The sequence below is a fragment of the Callospermophilus lateralis genome, chromosome 10 (genome assembly GCF_048772815.1).
Source record: "Callospermophilus lateralis isolate mCalLat2 chromosome 10, mCalLat2.hap1, whole genome shotgun sequence".
NCBI classification, from domain to species: domain Eukaryota; kingdom Metazoa; phylum Chordata; class Mammalia; order Rodentia; family Sciuridae; genus Callospermophilus; species Callospermophilus lateralis.
In genome coordinates this window covers 62,143,843-62,167,913 of record NC_135314.1, presented here as the reverse complement: position 1 = coordinate 62,167,913, position 24,071 = coordinate 62,143,843, and the positions used below count along the sequence as shown (strand labels likewise).

Sequence of the window (24,071 nt, the reverse complement as noted above, 5' to 3'; positions counted from 1 at the left end):
CCCCCAGTTGCAGCCGCATCTCACAATTACAATGCAGGACAGTATCTACAGCACGATGAGTCTATGTACACATGGACCATTCCCTTGGCATGCTTTAGAGAGAGACACACACACGCTCACACACATGTACACCCACGTGAGAGGGAGAGACTTGAGCAACACGCACACAGTGGAGAAAATTAAAATGGCACTTCCTAGCATTTGCGGCGTGATTGGTGCTCAGGGGGCAGTTGGAGGGGGTGAAGAGAGTTGGGGTGGGTGGGCAAAAAGGGACTATTTGGAATGAGCGTGGGAGATAGAACACTCTGGAGGGAGAGGGGATGATCTCAAAAGTTGGAGAGATAGCGGAGGCAAGAGAGTCTGGTAAAAGGCTGAACTTAAGACTCCATGGAGAGTCTGAAATGGCTACAGATCAGCTTGAAAGGAAAACACAATAGAAAGTTATGGAAGTATAACACCAAAGGCAAGACCTTGTTTTTTTCCCCACAGATGACGAAGGATGAAGGAAGGAAGGATAAGTGTGCGTGGGGTAGTCAGTCTCCATCTGGTACTTCTTTACTTGTCCTGTTTTTACAACATCTGGATGTCCTTAGCACGGCATTCATTTCCTTAGTAGATATACACACATCCTGGTAGAGCTTTTCCCACCCTGATCATACCAAATTTTTATTGATGGACTTTAAAATTGTTTCCAATGTTGTATTTTCGTCTTCATTTTCATATTTCCCCCCTTCATTTATAAACACACAAAGTTGTGAAATAAACAGTCTCCCCCCCCATCGAGCTGTCTCTCTCTCTCTCTCCCACTCTCTCTCTCTCTCTGTATCCTGTGTGACGCATTTTTGTGTGTTTTTTTAAATTATTTTTAAATTTTTATTCTATTAACATTTGCTGAGAAGGCAGAGCAGAGATGCTGCCAGCAGCCACAGTGGTACGGCCAGACTGATGGATCCATTTATTCCTCTCACCGACCCAGGTCCTGCAGAACAATAAAAGGAGAGAGAGAGAGAAAAGAGAAGTTACATCCTGACCAATCCAGGTCACAGCTGACTGTTGATGTTGTCGGAGGTGAGGCCTGGCCAGGACCCAGGCCACAACGTCAGTGCTCTTACATACAGCCCGGGAAGGGCTGAAAACCTTTCCTATATCCTTGTCCTCCTTGAGGTCCAAGTAAGTTAAGAGGTATCATTTGTTGAATTGCCTCTACATACAAAGTGCTTCTGCTGAAGCAGTCCCTAAGCTGGCTGTCACTGCTGTCTGGCGGTGCTACAGGCTCTCGTTCACCCAGCCTCCTCCTGCATGCTCTGCCCCAGGTGATGCATTGACGACGGTACTTCACCAGCCCACAGGGGCTGTTCCTGTCAATTTTTCACAGCATCAATAAAACCTGGAGCTGCCCCCTGACTCCCTTGTTCCTTGGGGGAGAAGCACTAATTATTTGTCAGTTGGGAGGGGCATTGTAACCAAGAAACTTTATGGATGGGTGGCATCTTATCAAGGCAGAAACACTGTATAGTCTTACGAGGGAGCAGGGATCATCTTGCCCAGATTCTTCACTGATCTTTTAAAAATCAAAACCTACAAACAACCCACCCAAACCTGGGGGGTTTAGCGGCAGGTTCAAACCTGGAGCAGAACTGATTTGAACTCACCCAGGATTGAGCCTGGCATGGCAGCTGTATTCCCTGCTGCCACCCGAGTGTAACTGGGGATGTGACTGTGGGTCTGAGAGGGAAAGCGGGACGAGAGGATGAGGAGAAGGGGTTTGTGTTATGGTGGCAAGAATAGGATTGGGGCAGAATTTGAGGGTTCAACTCAGGAGTGTGTCTCCTAGGCTTTGTTTGTCCATCTTCTCCTTTTGTGTTGTTCTGTTCATATTCCAATAAAGGAAATAAAAACACTTTCACTGCAGAGACTGGCTTTAAAAGCCATATAGCTAACAATGATATTCTAACTGGTATGACTGTAATTTGAAGTTTTTAGGATACATATGCAGATCAATGTGTGTGCTGTGTGTGTAAATCTGTGATTTGCAAGTGCAATGGAAGCATCTTCTGGTATGTGAATTTCCCCAAACTGTTTACAAACATACCAGATTGAAGGTAGGCTAACAGGAAAATGCTGAATTTTCAAGAATGGCCTCCTAATCTATGTTTTATGCAAATAATAAAAGCAATAGCAATAAAACAAACCCAGCAAATGATTATGCAGCACTCACTACAAGGTATTGTTATAAATTCTTAATAAATAAAAGCACACAGCTGTGCTATGGGATGGGCATTAGAATAAAACACACTTTCCAGTGAAATAATGGAGGCAGAGAGAGATTAAGTCCATGGTAAAAGTTGATACCACTTGTCAGCAGAGAAGCTGAGGATTCTAACCTGCATCTGGTTCTGAGGTGTTGCCTGACACCAGGACACTGTGTGGCTCAATGGCCACGTACCCTGGTGAGTCTCTGTCAAACATTTGGCAAATGAAACCTGGGCTTGATTATAATGACAGCCAGCGCAAATGTAAACTAAAGGGGAACATCCATTATTTTTGCAAAAAAAATGATTTTGAAAGAATATTTTTGGTTAAAATGCCTTCTTGAAAATATTGAGAATATTATTTAATTTAAAAATATGAACACGTAAATATTTGGAACAGCATAAGTACTATGTAAAATGAGCTTATCACATATAAAGCTATGAAGGCACAATAAAAACAAATTAATCAACTAACTAATTGTCTGATTTTCTGATTAGCTATGGGATCATATTATCAAAAGGTCTATTTCAGGTTCAAGATTATATATACTGCATAAGGCACCTGATTAGCATTTGTGGACTAGTGCTGGAGTCCAGGTGTCCTGAGGCTCAGCTCATTGTCCTTTCCTATCCACCTTCTCCATGTCTTCCCCCTACACCTGCTGGACTTTGAGAACCTTCAAACTCTCTTCAAGAAAACTCCCCAGTCTCCTGGCCTGGCAGCAATGTTTTAAACCCTCTGCATACACAGGGCGAGATGAGATTATTGGCACATTTGTTTGCAGTATTGCATCCGTGAGGCTTTCAAAACAGAAAAAAACAAAACAAAACAAAACAAACAAACAAACAAAGAACTACACACACATTAAGGTCCTACAGAGTAAAGCAAAAGCAATTTCTGTTTTGCCTCAGGGATAGTGTGAAAAGGGTTTTCAGAAAAAGTCCAATTTTGCTTATTTCCATAATCTAATTTGTAGCATTAAGTCAGGCTCGATTGTTTTTCTGACATCTGGGAACTGAATGTTATCTGGGGAAAGCTAACAAGACTAGTTTTATCATTTTATTCAATGGGAGTAAATATTTAAGAAAGCAAAAATTACAGCGTGGGAGACCGAGGTAGGAGTATCGAAAGTTTGAGGCCAGCCTCAGCAAATTTAGCAAGACTCTCAGCAAGTTATCAATCTGAATAAGCATGCTCAAATGTAACATTCTTACTAATGAATCTATATACATATATATGTACATCTATATATATACACACAGAAAATATCTACATTATAGTTATATATACATTTATATTATTGGTCTTTTAGTACATATAATACATAATTACTTGTTACCTTCGTATGTTATTCTGTGTTATAATAGGAAATTCCAATGTGACTATGTTAATAATCTTTCATTTTATCCTTCATAATGTCATTATATATTTGAAATGCACTGTGTGAATTTGTTTAAATTGTCTTCATTTCTATCAATTATTATTCATTAAGTGCCTTCATATAGCTATTTGATGGCTTATGTGGCTTGCTCTTGTCATAATTGATTTTGAGAGTAAACAGACTTGAGAAATACCAGGGTAAGTGCATGATAGTTGGGGAATCATCACAAGTGCGTATGCAATTATGGATATATATGACTACATAGGAGACTACTTCAGTTAATGGCTATTTCAGGGAAGAATAATCAGCAAAATCATTAATTATGTTTTAGTTCATAGTTACAAAATTTCTGCTTATTTGTAGAAATGCAAATGATAAATCTTATTTCCCATGCCAGATGGCCAGGCTCAGCAAGTGCTTTCATATACTGACAGATATAATGAAAGCAAGAGTCTGCAAACATAAATTAGCCTTAAGAATAGATGGGCAAATAGAACCACAGTATAAAAACTTGCTACATGTTTTTCATATAACAGACAAATATCATGTCTTGATAGTTAACCACATTGTACATATGTGTTATATGTTTGCATGTACACGAAATGTGTGGTTTCTCATAAATATTCAGTACATGGTAGCATTACTATTATTATTGACACAGATGTTCAGGTTACAAAAATGAATGAAATACCAACCTGAATTAAAGGTATTGTTTTGTGAATGGGGTCAAGGCTTTAATGTTTGCCCATCAGGGCCACAATTCAGCTGCAGCAACACTGTAAGCCGTGAATCAACACACTAGGTCAAGATTCTCAACCTGGTAGGGTAAGTGAGACTGTGCCAAGATAAATACTGGATTGTGCTTTGCCACATCAATGCTTAAAAAAGGGCAAAACTTGTAATTCGGGGCAAGATTGATAAAACATCTGGAAATTGAGGGTTATGAGAATTTTTTTTTTTTTTTTGACAAGTCTCTACACTACAAATCTGATGTAGGATACTGAGTCAATTCATTTGTCTTTCAGCAAAATCTCAAAGAAAGGACAGGTGGTTTTTCACCACCTGTTTTGTAGTGTGTATGCTTGCAGGTACTTTGTAATTCAAATTGGCCCAACAGTTTTCTGTTGCTTCTTCTGAATCCTTAGGGCCAATTTCCTGGATTTAGGACTAGATTTATTCAAAGTGGTCTTCATCATGCCATCAATGATCCTTGGGAATTCTTTTCAGCCATGAAGGAGTCAGAATTAGGCATATTTTATGTGTGTGCGTGTGTGTGTGTGTGTGTGTGTGTGTGTGTATATATTTTTAATTTTTATTTATTTTTATTTTATTTTTTTAAGAAGCCATATAAGAAGAAAAAATGTTTGAGGAGTTTAAGTTTGAATTCTTTTTAGAACTGTTAAGGGCTGATGAAGTGACTGAAAATAAAATAAAAGTCTAAACAACTTATAAAACAATTGTTAAACGAAGGAGAGCAATAATCTTCAGAATCTCCCAAGTATGGATCTTCGATATTATCTAGATGTGCAAATTAAGGCACGCTGGGGTCCTGGGAAGCCATGTTGATAGGGAGAATGAGAAGACGGACTTTGGCGCCACCTGCTGACCATTTTCTGCCAGTACCACTTCACCTGGGTGATTGAATTATACATTAAAGTCTATAATCACCAGGGTGGAGCAAATTAGAGGAAGGAAAATACTGCTTTTCTCTTTGAGCCCTGGGTTTTAGGATTAAATCTGGGCCATTAATGCACTTTCTCCACCCTCTATAAAGTGAGATTTTGGTGGACTGAACTAGTCTCATAGTAAATATGGAATCATAACATCTTTCCCATCAAAATGGCATCGTATGTATATGGCACATTCAGTTTAAAAACTTTCAGGTCCTACTTCTGATGACATTGGCAGTTTATATATATATATATATATATATATATATATATATATATATATATATATATTTTATCATACCAGGGATTGAACTCAGAGGCATTCAACTACTGAGCCACATCCCCAGCCCTATTTTGTATTTTATTTAGAGACAGGGTCTCACTGAGTTGCTTAGCCCCTCGCTTTTGCTGAGGCTGACCTTGAACACCCAATCTTCCTGCCTCAGCCTCCCAAGCCGCTGGGATTACAGGCATGTGCCACCACCCCTGGCTGGCAGTTTATCTTGATGATCTTTGAAATTAAAAGAAAAATACTATGCCTATGTCATCATCCACATCAAAGCCCTAAGGTATCACATAACAGCACTAGGCAAGTAAGATTCATATGTAAGTGGTAATTTAGGAATCATAGCACTGGGGAGAGAAGAGCAGAAGAAGACAATAGTTTGTGCCTTCTTGTCTCAGGTAATGCTCTTCCCAAGTATATATTCCTGGCTGCCTCTTTCCTGCTGCCTTCTTGAGGACAGGCCAGAACTGGCCATAAACAAGGTGCTGGACCTTTTGTGGGAGTAAGCACCATAGCCCTTATAATCTCTGTGGCTTCTAGAGGCTGAGAAGGCCTGGGGCCCACAAGAATGATTTCTCACTATTGTAAGTGATCTTGGTTGTCTCATTCCTTTTTGAGATTCAGAGAGGAGGACACCTTCCTATGAGACGATTACCAATCAAGTGCGTAACCACAGGACTTGAGGAGTGCGGTGCCTGGCCACATACGTGCCTCTGTGGCTCTGGTCTAGGGTTACAAACTTTTGGGGATTATTCATTGTGCAGGGGCCACTGCAGACATGGTAATTGTTTGCATTTTGGATCCATTTATGCAGCTTTGATCTGCTTGCCCTGTCCTTGTAGAGATGAGTATGTGCATGATATGTCACATGGCTGGTGGCCATGGGACAGTAGGAGGGCATCACATGGCGTTCCTGAGAGGACCCACTAACCCAGATGTACTGCAGCATCATGAGGCTTTATAAAGACCTGGGAAAATGATGAGAGTGGAGGAAATATTCACTGCTCACGTGTTTTATTTTAAGAGATATCTGGATATCTATTTGATATCTAGATGCTATATTTAGCAACATATTTACTTGACAGACAGGTGACTGTAAAATAGACTATGGGTCTCTCCTAAGAGCACTTGTCATTAAGCAGCTACTATTTAGAAAAAACCAGCTCTGCAAGAGCTAACCATGGACAGTAAGGGACAAGGGGAGAGCAGGGTATAGAATAACTAGCTGGGTCTCAGGTATTTAAAAGTGAACGAGTATCAAAAGCAAAACAGGGGTCATGGATTGGACCAGGGAATTTTTGTAAAGAAGAAAACCTACTACTTGGAAAAAACAATAGTGCTAGATGTGCTATGGAAATTATTATTGCAAATTACTGAAGTGAAATAAACTCAAGTATATAAGACCACAATATATTCCTGTGAAATCTTAATTTTAACATTTAGAAGGTAATTCGAAATAAAACCATACCTTTTTGCTTGAAGTGCACGGTGGTGCCAATTTCTAAAAAAGAAACATTTTAGCGAAACAAAAACAAGTGAGAAATTTTATCAATTGAAATGAACATAATGGTAGTCTGGTACTCTCCACTGAAAGGAGAATGAGAGAAGACAGAAAGAACCCTTTAGTGGACATAGAGATTGGTAGAAATTGAATAAAAGGCAAATAGAGACTGCTATGTTGAAACAAATGTCGTGCAGTTGGACGTGGCAAAAGTGATTTGCCAATATGTATTCTTGATGCTACATGTTGTGCAGGTACACAAATGTGAGGAACCTGGAGTATGGAATGTAAAAGTACCCTTGACTTCAATTTAGTGCAGCCATAGACTGTCTGGTCCCCAGCCTCGTCCTACCATTTTGCTCTCGGTTCATGCCACTCAAGTCGATTGGCCTCTTGCTCTTTTAACAGGAAGGTCTATTCCAACATTGAACCCTTTGCACTCATTGTTTCTTCTGCCTGAAGTGCTTTTTCCTCAGGTCTCACAGTCACTTCATTTAGATTTCTGCTGAAATTTCACCAACTAGGGAAGGATTTCCCCATCACTTTTTCAAAACGTGTACCCTCTGTTATTTCTTTATTTCTTCAAGGTGCTTGACTCATCTAAGGGCAGTGATCTCTACCTGGCCTCACATTCCACACATCCTTCTCTGCGGGTTTATGGTATGTCTCCTCTGTTAGGAACCTGCTCCCCGGGGGCAGCACAGTGTATGTCTTGTTAGCCACTGAATCCATAAAGCTTAGACTAGACCCTGGAGTGCAGTAGGTTTCAATAAATATTTGTTGCATGTGTCAATAAATGTCAAGGTTAAATCAGATGATATGGATAAAATATTTGGATTCCCTTTTAAGTATCTTTATCAAATAACCCAAAATAATCTTGCATCGTTAGAAGTAAATATGTAACATTTCCTTCTCCCTTTGAATCTGAGGACCGACTTAATGATTATTTAACTATAGAAGCCAAAACTGGCTGTAGGGCCTAGATATTGTTCTCTGTGAACCTCAGGAGACAGCCCTGTACAACCGAGTAACATGATTTCACTAAAGATGGAAAGTGATGGGCTCTTCAGCCAGAGGAAGATGTTTGAATTGGACATCTGGTCACCCTACAGTGCTGCTTGAAATTTGTTCAAGCTTTCTTATGGCTTCAAGGGTAAATATCAAAATCCTTATCATGGCTCCTATGGTTCTCCTTAGCACCCCTGTCTTCCATTCTCATCTACCTCTATCATTTTGCCAACTCTCTCCTGTGTTCTCTCTGGCACAATATTTTCTCTGCCATCGGGCTTATGGCCCAGTGATATCTCCACTAGTAATCTCACGCCTCCTTCAGAACTGGGTTCTCACTTCCACACAGAAGTCTTCCCTGACCTCCCTGATAAAGCTTTATTACAAGTTCTGCTTCCTGTCACAGTACACACTTCACTTAACTTCAAATGTGCTTGTCTAATGCTTTGATTAATGTCTGTCTTCCCCCACTGGACATTGAGTGCCCAGAGGTAGGGGTTGTGTCTGCTATTGTGGGCTGTTGTAATCAAGCCAGTGCATTATGGACACTCTGAATGCACAGTGGTCCAAAAACAGAAGATCTAGAATCTCTGAAGCATGAGAAGAACAAATGTATGCCAAACATCCTCCTAACCTAAAAACATGGGAATCTGTGGAGCTAAATTATTTATACTGATTTAGCACTGAGAGACCAGGTCTGTAAAGACTCCAAGGTTCAGGGCAACCTATGAATCCCCTTCCTCATACATTTTTCATCTGTCCATCCAAAGTAGGTCACAGAAGTATAATACTTTCTGGCATTCTTGTGATAACTATAAAGAACAGCGAGATTGTCCTGGTGTCTCAAGTCTGAAAGTGTTTGGCTACAGTGTGGCATTAGCAAAACTAGTGCCAGCCAGACTCACAGTTCCTAACAGCTGGTGGTGTCTGCAGGTAAGGAGAGTTTCCCTAAACTGACCAGATGTGGAAGAGGATGTTTTTCTGTATTGTGATTACTGGTGGAGCTTTGAAGATGTTCAAATATGTTAGCACCTGCTTTTCTGTCCTTGAACTATGCTCCTTGAAGATATTCCAGTTGACAGATGCAACACAAGGCAAGTTCATACAGAGTCAGAATTGTCCTTCCCTGGCAGAAGCCAGCAATGGTTGCCATAAGTACCCTGGAATGGGAAGCCAGGATCTCTCAATATATAGAATACTGATGTCTGATATTGACAGCCTTCTCTGTAGGTCTCATCATCCAACCACAAACATTTCAACTGTATTTCAAACATACTCCCACTAATTTTCTTTCTTCATACCTTTTTGACACCTTTACTTTGAAATTAACATATTTCCTTCAAAATTGTTGGAAAGGCACAGCTGAGAATGTGCTCATGTTAGTATGAAGAAATTGAGGCCCAGATCACACAGATAGCAAAAGGCAGAACTGGGACTGAAATTCACTATTCCCAGTTCTCTAACTAGAACCTAGCACACTTTTCTCTCATACCCTCTGGTATTTTTTTTTCTATAAAAGCAAGGCCTCAGCTGGGAGTGGTGTTACAAGCCTGTAATCCCAGCATCTCCGGAGGCTGAGGCAGGAGGATCCTGAGTTCAAAGCCAGCCTCAGTAAAAAAGCCAGGCGCTAAGCAACTCAGTGAGACTCTGTCTCTAAATAAAATACAAAATGTGGCTCAGTGATTGCATGTCCCTGAGTTCATTCCCCGGTACAAAAAAAAAAAAAAAAGCAAGCCCTCTATAACTCTAGCAGTATTGCTGGGACATTTGAATGATGCAATACTGGACAAAAAGGGTCTGCTCTTGTGCAAAGTGCAGCTCTCCTTTCTTGGGCCAAAACTCTTGTCTTAGTATTCTTGAGAATTTATAGGGACCATTCAGGCAACAGATTGATAATCTTTACCCAAAGGGGCCTAAATCCTCAATGGAACCTTTTTCAGATAAAGACCACCAAGTTCCCCATGCTCTCTATTAGCTCCACAGGCTTCAGTGGAAACAATATTGCTTTAGTCAGCTTTTAAGAGCTAACCAGAACAATTCAGAGGAGGGAAAGTTTATTTAGGCTCACAATTTCAGAGGTTCAGTCCATGGTGGGTCAAATCCATAGCTCTTAGGCCCAGGTGAGGCAGAACTTTATGGTGGAAGGGTCTGACAGAGGAAAGCAGCTCAGGCCATGATAATTAGAAAGCAGAGAGAACTCTGCTCACCGGGGACAAACTAAAAACCCCAAAGTCACACCCCTAGGGACTTACTTCCTCCAGTCATACCCTACCTGCCTACTCTTAACCATCCAGTTCATCCATATCAGTGAATTGATCCACTGATAAGTCAGAATTCCCATGATCTAATAATTTTACATCTGAAAATTCTTGCTCTGTCTCACACATGAGCTTTTGGGAGACACCTCATATCTAAACATAACAAATGTCAAGGGATTATGCAGGAACTGGGTCAGGCAGGGAGGCCAATGATTCTGCTTAAGCTAGAAAGCATCTCTTACCCTCTTGTTTCCTCAGTTTCATCTTCTGTAAAATGAGTTTAGTAAATCTGACCCTTAGAAATCTGTGCCGTGGATTAGATAAATTAATCTATATGCTCTTCTTGGAATGGTGCCAGACACCTAGTAAGTGCTTACATTGAGATATTATTGCCAGTTCTATGGTAAAAATATCTTCTACAGAGGATTATTAGTGCAATTTCTGTGGCAAGAGAAAAAGATATCCCAATAAATTAAGCCATGATAGTGCAATTCTAAAACATCAAGAGCGTGCACATAAAAATAAATCTGTTGTGGCACTAGGATACACAAAACACTAGGGACACACACACACACAAAAAGTGATAAAAAGAAGATAGCTCAGGCAGAACTTTGTTCAGAATAGAAATGGCAATGTGCCCCGATGACCCAGTCACTGGAATGGATTGTAATCTCTAGATGATATGTTAGAGGCAGATATTTTACAATTGATTACAAAGACCTACATAAAATCAAGATTTAAAAACATTCTCAAGTACTTCACTCTATAAAGAAATTATTATCAGAAAAAAATTCAGGGAGAATTCAATTTCTCCTTGAAATATTTTAGAAATACAAATAAGCTATAAGTTAAATTTTTGGCACTTCTTTTTTTCCTGAAATAAATTTTGAAATACTGAAAACATAAAAATTTGCAATTCTATTTGTATTTAGGAAAAGAAAATGGAATGGTTATTTCATACTATTATTCCCCACTCTTCATCTTTTGTAGGAGCAGAACATTCTGAGACCTCAAATCTTGTGTACCTTGCTTGAGTCTCTTTCTTTGAAAGCTTGGTTATGTGCTGCCATCTTGTGGCAATACTAAAACATGTTCCTATGTGCTCTCTGAAGATATCATCTCTGTCCACAAGGTGGCAGTAAGGAGAGATTTTTTTTTTTTTTTTTTTTAAGTGTCAGACCTAAAATGTTCTTCAAGGAGAGGTATTTCCTGTTATTATAAACAAACAAACAAACAAACAACAACAACCACAACAAATATTTTGGTCCTTAACAACTGAAAGTTCTTCAAGTGAAAAGGCAATTTTATGTACTTGAAGAAAACTGCATTGCCAGGGATATGATTTGGAAGGAATTCCCTGGACACATTCATTAGAACATACCTGGAGCCTATGATTTTTATGCCTTTCATGAAAACTTTTCCCTACATATTGATCTAGATTTAGTAAATACACTTAAAAAGCCAGCATGGTACTGCAGTTTTGAAGTATAATATAAACAGAAAAGTCTGCTGCAGCATCAATGGACAAAAACATTAGGGATTCTTATCAGCTTAGATCTTAGCTCCTGATGAGGTGGTATGAAGAGGAGAAATTAATACTAGAAAGGGAAAATACCTTGCTGGATTTGTTTACATTAATATTTGACTTTTGACAGTCATATCAAACAAACCTGCATCATCAAAAACAGTTAGGGGGTATAGCTTGGTGGTAGAGTGCTTGCCAAGCATGGGTGAAGTCCTGAGTTCAATTCCCAGAACTGAAAAAAACAAAAACAAAATAAAAACCAGTTGATTCAATCTCCTCGTTAGCACAGACAATATGTCTCTCCTGTTACTGTGTCCTCAGCTTATTTCGCTAGTTGAGGGTGTATCTGATAGATTTGCTGAACAAATATATGAGTACATGAATGAACAATGGAATCTGTTACTACTTCAGGAACTGCCCTAGGTAAGGTTCTAGGAAGGGTAGATTGTCGTCTTCCTCCTCCTCCTCCTCCTCTTCTTCTTCTTCTTCTTTCTTCTTTTTTTTGGCGGGGGGGATCTTAGTGCCTTAACCCAAAAGCAAGACTATTGTTGGAAATTCAGTCATTTGAAGAATCACATGGAGCCAGAAGTTCCTATCATCATGTTCCCCTTACTTCCTTACACTTTCATTCTGTTATATTTCTTTCTCTTTCACTCTCTCTTTCCCCTTCTCTCTCTCTTTCTCTCTCTTTTTCTTTCTCGCTCAAAATTTATGCCGGTGTTGCAAAGGTGAGAGATGCTTCATTGGAAGCTCCAGAGTTTATACTTTGGGAATTTTCTCATTGTCTTGTGAAACTTTCATATCTTTGGACATGGGAAATTTTGGAATTTTTTTTTCTTCTCCTCTCTGGGAGAGGAGGCAAGGATTGGTTTTCAGTGTTTTGACTCTAGATAATGACTCTGGTCCTACTTACAAGCACTCATTCTCATCCATAGGTAGGATATTAGAGTTTTGGGTCTTACCTTGTTTGCAGTTGTTCTAATTCCAGAGTGTGTACTTTAACATAAATCAATCTCTCTCTCTCTCTCTCTCTCTCTCTCTCTCTCTCTCTTTTTCTCTCTCTCTCTCTTTTTACTGGGCATAGCCATTTAAATAAGGAAATGTTCTCTCTTTGGGTAATAGACACACTCTGTCTATAAGGTCAGTCCTCTGACAGGTTTGAATGACATATTAGTTAGAGGACTTAAAATATTTCATGGCGCTTTTTTTTTTCCTCTGAGCCAGAGCAAGTCAGAGTGTGTGCTTGTGGGACAGGTGTGTGTATGGGGGTATGCTAAATCTAATAAAGATTCCATCCTCTAGTTACCTGGAAATTGTGTATGTGTGTGTGTGGGGGGGGGGGAGAGAGAGAGAAAGACTGAGTTAAACTCATTGAGACATTTAATAAAAGAAACAAAGGAGGTGATTTGATCTGCTGCTGTTTCCTGCCTCACTGTTACTGAGGACCTGAAACATATTCAGGATGAAGTTCTTCCATGGAAATTTATTATTTTTTGTCCTCTGACTTGATTTTGAGGGGGGAAGGTTTTGAAAAATAAGACCTTTATTATTATGTATTATTATAGTGGCTTAAAAGGGGGACAATTTTATTAATTCAATTTTCAAAATCATACTTTGAAAGTTATTAATTTTTTTCCCAAGGGTTTCTCGGCTCTACTCAGAGGCTTTACGGATTAGCAGCTTCTACTTACAAGTATGATTACTTTTTTATTTTTCCATAGAAAAAGATATGGCCTGTGATTCCTATTTGTAGCATTAAAGCTTTTGATTTTCTCCCATGTATGATACATTTTGAATAAATCCTAATGCCTAACATTTCTAGAATAATGTTCTCTGAGAACCACAGTCATCATGGTGGGTGTAAAAGTCAAAACAGAGAAACGAATCTACATCTCGACATAAAGTTATATGGGTTTGCTTATTACGTAGGTGGATGATTGTCCTTGTGACTGAGAGATTGTATCACACTGGCTGAGAAAAACAAGAACTCCTAGCACTCTCTCCATATTTGAGGAAAGAAATTGGCTTCCCTTAACTAGACTTGGGCCAAAAAGGAATCCCACACTTGACTTTCAAATCTTCAAAGGGATTTTCCTCATATAGTTGACTGACCAGAAATAGACTTCAGCTGGTTGATGCTGTTTTAGAGCAAATGATGACACAGGTATAAGTAGAAGTATCAGAACCTTGAAACCATGGACACATGTGCTTATTGTTGAATGAATGAATGAATGACCTTAAGCAAAAAATTAATGATGGTATAATTTCTTGTTATACAATGTGAATAAAATATTTGAGCCTCACTTCCTCTCACCTATTGGATGACCCAAGCTGTATAAACCAAAGTTCTATAATGGGTAGAATGAGGAAAAAAAAATGATTTTAGATTTTAAAACCCATTGTGTTAAAAAGCAAAAAAAAAAAAAAAATCTACAAAAGGGAAACTATTATTATTTAAATTTTGAGAAAGAATATCAGCACTCACACACCTGAAAGAGGGATCCTTCTTGGGAATCCTAGAGGTGATTCAGAAAGGCTTTTGTGAAGTGAGTCAGGCATAAGTTAGGATCTGAAAGAGCTGGAAGGGGCCTGTCACTGTGGAGAGAGCCCTGGGCCCAGGAGGGCTGCTCCTGGGCCTGCCTCCGCTACAACCTTGAGCGAGTCACAGAAACAGCCCCAGCCTTAGAGAGGGCGAAAAGCAGGGAACACTCTACAGTACAGCCACGTTCAGACCTTCAGACAAACCATTCACGCTAATGGTGTTATCTCTGCGGAAAGGGATTGCATATGATCTTTATTTTCTTCTTTATAGTTTCATACATTTTCAGATCTCCCGTAATGAGAATGTATTACATTTATTATCAGAATAGAAAACAAAACAAAAAAAAAATTTAAGACCCTCTGCATCTCAGCAAAAGAAAATAACCTCTTTCTGATTGGACAACATTCCAAGGAAACTGAAGTTTCTTCCTCATGGTTTAGCTGACCAGTATCATACAGTAAAATTAAAAGAAGCTAAAAGATGGGGTGAGGTCTAATTTCTATGAGGAACAGGGTCTTAAGAGCATGAAATATCAATGCAATAAAAATGTGTTATATAGGTTTATGAGGTCCTTCCGACCATAAGCTTGGCATAATTGTTAATTGTCCTATAGAGTACCAGAGTTACATGGCTTGACTTTACTGGCCGTGGGCTCTGCACGGTGGTGTTATGGACTGTTAGAGAAGATGCAGCCTCACTCAGCACCCTCAAGTGGACCCAGGACTTCATCAACTCTCTTACACCAAGCCAGCTGAGTGTTTCCTATTCAGCCTGAGAGGTTTAATTTTTAATAACCAATGAATTAAAAGTGTTTAAGAATGCCCAAAGGGTTAAAGTTTAACAAAGGCATTCCTCTGGACTACACTATCTGAAAGTATGTATAAGATTAGGAAAAAAAAAAAAAAGAACAACTCCAGAAGTTAAATTCATTTGAAGCACTTGTCAGTATAGCACTCAGGGCCAGGTGTGCATTTTCTGTCTTAAGGAAGAAGTAAATGTTGAGTCCCTTGTGCCTACAATGTACCCATTGCGCCTGCAGGTACATTCCTGGTCCTCTGCCCTTGCTGCGATTAAATAAGACATCAGCTAACCCACTTAATAAAGAACTACCTTCCAGTCCCAAACTTTGTTGTTGTTTCTTAGCTCTTAAAACAGAAAGCAGACTATATTTTCTGTTTTAAAATATACACTTTATCTATATTTTAAAATATAGATAAAGTGTATATTTTAAAGCCTTTTCTACCTATTTGACTTGCTAAAAAGGATTAAAAGCACAGGTTTAGGTAAGTCTCTAGAGATTTTGTCTTTTTCGGTTTCACTCCTCACTTCCTGTTCCTGAGCTCTAAATTGTGAATTTCTCAGATCCATTTTAAAATACATCGTGGATTCAAAATCCTAAGGGACTCAGGACCGTCTTTAATCCATGTAATGTGTGTTTTCATTTTGTATGTTTCAAAAAATCAAAAACATTCAAATACCATGAAACTAGGTAACTGGCCTGCGGAATTTGAATGCAGAGATAATAAGTGAATTTGTGAGATTTCCTAGGGTTTCAAAGCTCCTGGAAATAGGAAGATAAGGGATTAAAGAATGTTGGTATGCTCCCAGTGACCCTCGCATGTCCTCTGTGGCATCAACTACCACCGTGCGGCACTTGGTAAAGGCATCTGCCTGGGGCCCTTTGCAGTGACTTTGTTCCTTAGAGTTCTGGGACGCCTCAATGACAAGACTGGTTTATCTATAGCTGCTACCGCGTCACTGACTCCAAACCTAGCGCTGCCGCCTGGTTCTGGTGCTACGCTCTGAGAGTGCTGATGGCTCTTTGCAGCTGACCATTCCTGCCACGAAAATAAAACCTACCTGAAACTTCTCTGTTGAAAGACTGTAAATTTTCTCTAGATATTCTTCTAGATAACACACTCTCAGTACAATCCAGCAAGCTAACCCTGCATAGTGCCACCTACCACACAGCACTCGGTATGGACAAGTGTCTATACATTAAGCCAACACATGCTCTTCCTCCTCCTGAGGTGTAACAGAGGTGGTATGCCTGACCCTTCAGACTCCTGCCTGCCTGCCCTCCATTACCTCCCTCCCTCTTTCTTCCTTCCTTCCTTTTATTTTATTTTTTTCTTTCATAGACAAAATGTAAAAGAACAGAGTAAGAAACTTAGGGCAAAGTCATTTTTTTCTAGATTTTAAACATTAATTCGATTTTATATTGAATCCCTATAAGTTAGGCTCTTTCTGGATTCTACACTTTTGTATATACTAGAATATTCTGCTCCTCTTTCCCTTCTCCCCTTCCTGCCTTGTACACTTCACTTTCTCCTAGAAGCTTTCGCTGAATCCTGCTCTGTTTTCCTCAAATATCTTGCAGGTACCCTAACAAGGATGTAGCAAAGCTTGTTGTGGTGGCTTGTCCATCTCGGTGGTGAACTCTGTTAGTACAGAGTCGTCCTGTGAGTACAGTCATCTCTGAGACCCCGATCAGAGCAAATTTGAAGATAACATTTGTTAGACTGAATGAATGGTGTCCTCACAATATTGTGTTTTGCCAAATAAGTGTAACCTGTGCCCCAAATTAGTTTTAACTCCATTCAGAATGAAAGCTCTTTCTTGTGTTCCTAATGTTAGAAATCATAAGGAAAAGAAACGTCAACTCTAAAAGAAACTCTACAAAGCACAGGCAAAAGCCAGTGGAGAGTACACCTAAGAAGTCACATTATTAATGAGTTAGCGTGGGAGGGTTGAATCCCCAAGGGACACCAACCTCCAGTGAATGAACCACTCTGTCTTTTGTGACACTGCTACTCTTAGCAGCTGTCAATAATGAACTTACCTGTGGTCTGGAACTCCAGGTTTTACATATATGTATACAAATTCCCAAGGTACACTAGCTTGAAATTCAACAGAGAGGTGCAAGGTACTGCTTGGTTTTTGTTCTCCAAACAATTGCTGCTTCCAATTCATACAAAAATCCACACATCTAGTTGAGAAAGTATGGTAAAATGGCCAAGTGACTTTTCAACATAGAACATGGCTGGGGATGCTTGGAGCTCTGTGATCTAGAGTATGGAGAGTTGAAGCTCAGCCATCTTCTCTGCCTCTACTCCCTGCAACCACAGGTTATCACTCTTGCCCCAAACAAGGTGTTCTTGAGCAGTTAAAAATGTCCTCCTAGAAATGCAAGGCCTACAAGGTGGGGGATCTAGTCAGAATCTTTGTATCGGGCAGGTGAAAAATAGAATGCACAGATGATACTGAGGATACGTTAGTGGTAATGTCTAGGTGCTAAATGTGCGTATGTGTTACAGGAGATGCGGGAAGCATTTTCTTTTACCATTAGCACAGTGATAAACAAAATAGTGTAGTAAACTATGGCGGTGTGTGGGTCCCCAGCGTCCAATTAGGAAGCATGATAAATGACTTGTAAGGTCTCTCCCCCCACTGATTTGTGGTGGATGTAAGCTGACAATTCTCAGTGGAGTCCTGGTGAGTAGTCTGCCTACTCCCCTCTTGCATCTGGTGCATACAGACACCTTAAATTGGAATTCCAATCTCATTATGTCATGCTGTGTTCTGACTTGGCAGGTGTGTTTCCTCACAGCAGTGTACAAGGGGAGATGTAAGGTGGCTCCATTTACGCTGATTCTTTTCCCCCATTGAGGTGCTCCTTTAATTTAATACCTACAAATAACTTGTGATGATGAAAGAGCGTAGTGAGGGACAGAGTGACTGTGTAAGGGAAGTTGTTACTAAGGTTAATTTGTATCTTGCCTCTTTAGAAGTCGATATTTCCTCCAGATAGATGAGACAATGACTTTGTGGGGCCTGCATGGCTGGTAACCAGTGTTTAGCAGTGAATGCTAACACGATCCAAACTTTTTCCATGATTTTGCTGGAAGGATGTCAGAAAGAGCATGTATATGGAATGCAGGGTAAATGTGTAAGAAAATGTAGAAAAAAGAAAAATCAAGAATCAGAATTATAGCTGATAGAGAAAGAGGATGCCAAGGGACAGTTTAAACTTGAGGCTTGTATTTTGAGGGGCTATGATATGATATTTGTCAGGGGCTGGGACTGCAGTGATGACTTAATACTTGGTAAATAGGTATTCCTTTTATCTTTTTGACTCTAAGAAGTACCACTTCCTCTAAGGTCTCTCGATCTTCCTACCTTGTTCCTGAACCCAGAAATAAGCTCCCAAAGAAAGGATCTATCCTTGCTATAACCAGAATGCTTCTCACAGCAGACTTCAACCTTCATTCTAAATAGCATATGGTGCAAGTACCAAGTCAAGCTCCATTGTGGAGCTCTAAAGACCAGAGGAGCCTGAGTCAGCTTTTTCTGTCCATGGAAGATCTCAAGTCTTCTTAACCTTTGGGGCAGTGTGCCAACATTTTCCATTGCAAATCTCATTGAGCTCTTCTTAGGCAGCTTTACTCCTTCTAATTAAAAAGACAAGACTGCCAATTACTTAAACTTAATCCCCAAATGTAATTGTTACTTTGTAAAAATTTTTCCATAAAGCTCATAGAAGAGCAATATTTCCATCAAATTAAAATTTAGCAGAAGCTCAGACTTTTTTTAAAAATTCATTTTCAAATCCCTGCTGGCTCTAGAAGTCTAAATAGCACAGCAAGGCAATGAACACAGGAAGATCACCAGGAAAGGCTCACTGGGGTAGGCAGATCCAGACAAGGAAAAGGCACTAGAAAAGAATCCCATTACTAAAATTTCTCCAACCTGAAAATTGACACTACAGGATTTTTTTTTTTTTTTTGCCATTTAGCTTGAAGCTAAATGTAAATTCAGAGAAATAACACTTCCAAGCCTGTCGAACTTTTAAAAAATGGTGTGAATACATTTCAGATGGATTCTTATTAACAAATTTTAACAAAAACAGTTCAGGAAACAGAGCAGAAGGAGGAGTAGGAAGGTTTGGAAGAGTTAAGACCTAGAAATGGGAATGACCTATTACAGTTGGGTCTAAATCATTGGATCTACACTGAGTGTACTACTGATTCGATGTGAAATACTGGTACAGCCACTTGATTTCCCCTATTAACAAAAACCAGGAGGAATTCAGACTACTGTTCTCAGTGAAGGAGCAGTGGACCAAGTATTAAGTCCGACTTTTCATCATTTCCGTGTGTATTAATCAGGGAAATGACACTGCTGTAAATTTGTGTTGATATGGCTGTATCAGGTATACATAAGACAGATACGATATACTTATCTATCTATAAGTGGAAAGAAGATCCTTATTTCTGTTGGCAATGGGAAAGGAGAGTTACAATTAAAAACTGAAACTGTTCCCAAGATGTGCTTTCTATCTTCGACCAGAAAAAAGGGCAGATTCTTTGAGTTGAATACTATGGATTAATGACATGTGGTGATGAGCATGATGGGCAGTTGCTAAAAATGTGTACATGCCACACAATGAAGAATGCTGAAATTTTACTGCTCCTTTTATGTGCAATATTATGATACTTGGTGAAAACAATGAAAAAAATTTTTTTATTTGTCTTTGGAATTCTAAACTTCTTAGAAATGTGAGCCTTTCAGACATTCTTAGATTCCATAATATATCAAACTACAATGAAAACACACTGAATTTATATCTAGCTAATGTCCATGAAAAGTGACACAGGAATATCTCTAAATACAGTATTTTTAAAAATTAAAAGAAATATGTGTATCTGAATATGATTATTTTAAATTCAATACACTTTTTTTTTCTAGGAACTTAAAGTTCTCTTTTGTATTTTATTTAAAATACCACTTTGAGCTTGTAGGCATGGAAAATGTAATTTCTTTCCCATTTCACAGTTGGAAAAACTGAATTACAGAGAACAATGCTAGTAATTATCCATGATTAATAGAGGTGTGTATGCAAATCAGTCTGAATAAGTGTGTGAAATTAGATGTGCTGATGCCAGATAGCTCTGCTCATGTTTTTAAAAAGATGAATGCTTTCATATAAATTTCTGGGAGTCAGGCATACATCTCTCTCTCTGTTGAGCATATTTGAAAATGGACTTTATAAAAACACATGGACATTAAAGTAACTGTTATGTATTATGAGTATTGTAATATATAAAATAAATTAGATGGTTGTTTAAAATTCATTATATAGATGCGTATCTAATGAACATTATGAATGCATACATAATGGTTATTTATAATGTAGTATAGATTTATGTGTGTGCCTGGGTACAGCAAGTTGTGGATTGGAATCTGGATATACTTTGATCTTTAAAAAGTGTGGCAGAAAGTTCATGTTATTTTCCGAGGGTTGTAGGAGTCAATTGAGTTAATACATGCAAAAGACCTTAGAACTCTATTGGTACATGAGAAGCCAACTAAGCAGGTTAACTATTGTTATTATTTCGAATATGACCATTGTTGGGCAAGATGAAACTCCTGTTATATTAAAGGGCTGAGAAGAGGCATTTTCTCATTGATTTTCAGGATGATATCCTACAAAAAATAAATGAAACTGTAGAAATTATCCAATGATCTTTTTGGCATGAGATAGGTAGGCTGTCCTATCCATTTTGCCTTCCATCCCTTTGGAATATGGGCTTTAGAACCCATTCCTGGGAGTGCTGAGTGAGGACAGGGCTCTCGCCTCCTCTGACTGCAGATAGAATCTGGCTGTTCTGATGCTAGACCTGTCCATAAGAACACCTGTCTCCCTTTAGGAGGAAACATAGGGGACTGCAGATTTATGCAAGCCTAGTTTGTTTGTGGGTTGGATTTGAATTTTTTTTTTAAACTTTAATTTAAAGTTTTGGGGGGTTTGTTTGTTTTCAGAGAGAGCTTTAGACAGCTGTATTAATCATGCAAACCCAGCCATGTGCAATGTGTTTTATCAATGGAAAAACAGGGACTGAATGGCAAGCAGCTGAGAACAAACCTGGTGCAAAGTCTGAACCTGGAAGATAATCTCAACATTTCCCAGATCCACTCACCACACGGGGTTAGTGATTGGAAAGGCTGTTCACTTGGGATAAATAATCAGATGGGAGGCAAACAAGTGAGACACATTCCAGGGTTTTTTTGTTTTGTTTCAAGAGGCAGTGATTGGAGAAGGATGGGCTGATAGAGCCCAGAGAGCCACCAGCTCAAGGGAGTTTTTGGCTTGATAATTGTGAAAACAAAACAATGGTGATTTGTCCTTGTCATTTTCCCTTCTTTCACTTGATTTTTAACTTTCTAAGGTTGGTTTCATCGCCTCACCTGAATGCATGGTCCTTCTCAACATGAGGACATTGCTAGGTGCACTTCTGTTATGAAGACGGGCTATGCGCCAGTAGGTTGATGGGGAGGAACATTATCAATGCCCAGTATTCAGAGCCCCAGGAAATGATTTGAGTCAAATAAAGCGAGAAAAGTTCCCTCAGACATTAGAGTCGACTCTTTCCTCATTTTACAATTCAGTGGGTTTTCTGCAGCGATATAGTCAGGGGTATTTATGCAAATATATGCAATTCAGCACTCATTTTAGAATAAGTAAACCTGAATTAAAATTAATGGGGAAAAACACCTATCAGAAACAGATCAGGAACAGAACGCTACTTATTTTGCTTGCTTATTTTTATATGTATCTTTTAAATTAAGGAGCAGGGAAGCACACTGTTTTTGTTGTGTTGTTGTTGTTGTCATTTTATTTTGTTTGGGTTTTGGCACAGGGGAAAGGACATTTGAAGATTTCTAATTGGCCACAGCCAATACACATTACCCTTTGGTATAATTCCAGTATTATTATTATCGCTGCAGAAAATCAAGCAATATGATGAAGGAAACCCAAGGGAAATGCATTTGATTTATTGAGCCTGGTTTTTGTTTAATCACAGCTTGAAGGGGTTTAGGACTGCATTCTGGCTGTGACTCTACAGCACATTCCCAGCCAGCTTGAAGAGCCACAGAGAGTGGGGATGAGGGAGGTTACTCTCCAATGAAAGATGTTAATAATGAAGCAGCTGCAATGTAATGTATATTTCTTTTAGGTTGGAAATGAAGAGAGAGGATTCTCTTTTTTATCATGGGTGGGCAGAAAAGGATCTTTGTGACTTTCTACTTTCAAAACCCCTTTAGGAAATTAGTTGGTTCAAAATGCTTCAGGCCATTTCTGTCAACCAACTGCTTTGAGGATGACACTTAGGGCTCCATGTAGATGATGACAACATATGATATTTGATCCAGTGAAGGAGTCTGCACTGTAGTGGTAAACACCATAAGGCATGCTTTTCATATCTATTTGGGTATAAATTGACACCCTAAAGAATTAAGCATTATATTTTTAGCTTTTATTTAAATGGAAAACTGTGTTTCCCTTGGGTTGCCATCTTGATTGGAAACAGGAGGAAAAAAGTGATTATATTCCTGGGAAGGTAGAGTCCCTGTAACGAAGAGAGGGGGACATCTTCAATAGCAACCTCTCACATCTGCTATCCCAAGTCTTAATGAACAGCTTTTCAATTTCCACTAGCCGAAGCCCAAAGTATTAGTAGTAAGAAAACTAAGTTCTCTAAAAACTATCAAATCTAAGAAAGCTAACTACAGTCTACCTACAACATAAAATCAAACTAGGGTCATTCTCCAATCAACAATGCAGTTTGTGGGAAATAAAAAGTTCAACAAAATCCCACATGCTCCATCCTTAGACAAGACTGTTTTTCAATATCTGACAGCTGCCCTTTGAGAGCAACGTCTGGCTTCACTTTGTTCAGTGTTACATATATCATAATGTATGATCAGATAAATATTTGAGTTTGTAGCTGCAGAACTGCTCTCACAAAGGACACCTAGAGTCATCGTGACACTGTACAAAGCTCAACGTGGATGGGGCATGACCTCTTTGAAAAATGTTATCCATTGGGACAAATGCGTATGTGTGTGTTTTCCATATCAAGATACTTGCATGATGGCAACATGATAAAATGGTGTCAATCTTGGCAGCAACACCAGAAGACAAATGTCTTAAAATAATTGTGGCATGTCAGGAATTCAAAGATGGGATATTTTCTATGAATACTAAGTTTCATGTCAAGTCTATAAAACAGACACATTTTTAACAGTTTTATTTTTAGGAGCTGGGATAAGACATAGATTTCATTAATGTTTTAGAAATTTTTGTTTTTTTAAAAAATCTCTTCCAAGCTTGTATACTGAAAAATGTTTGGACTCTTCTCACAATCTAGGAATCATTGTTTTATTAAGCTATGTTTTGGATCCTGTAAACCTTTCAATTAAAGTTAGTTTTCATATATGCGAGTGCACACATATGCAAAACATCATATTATTGACACTAAATATCTGTACCCAGTTTTGCTGTAATTTTTAGTCTGGACAAGTGTTTAATGAAATATGATCCATCTTCAAACTTACAAAACAGTAGCTTTTTACCTTTAATTCTGAGCACATTTTCTTTATAGTGTGTATGATAATTTTGTTTAATTGGATTTATTTTTTCCACACTAGGCCCCGCATGGCCTAGTTTCCATTTTTTTCTCAGGTCTTTGAGTGCTATTTGTAAATCACTTTTCTGGAATTTAATTTCAATGGTAGGTTGGTTTCATTTTAGATTTTTTTTTGTATTATTTTAATTTTATTTGCCAATTTGCCTTTAAATAGCC

The 24,071-nt window shown here is 38.8% G+C and overlaps 1 protein-coding gene across 2 annotated transcripts in view; it reads right to left on the bottom strand.

Annotated features, from left to right (window-relative positions):
• Positions 1–881: 881 nt before the first annotated feature.
• Positions 882–24,071, bottom strand: part of Lsamp (limbic system associated membrane protein) — a 591,787-nt gene continuing 568,597 nt past the window's right edge. The window contains exons 8-9 of one of the 2 annotated variants that reach the window (XM_076868338.2): positions 7,059–7,091; positions 882–979 (exon numbers count right to left, since the gene is read on the bottom strand). In XM_076868338.2, the coding sequence (XP_076724453.2) occupies positions 882–979; positions 7,059–7,091 (131 nt within the window). The remainder of the gene's footprint in view (positions 980–7,058; positions 7,092–24,071) is intronic. The other variant, XM_076868339.2, reaches the window with a different exon arrangement.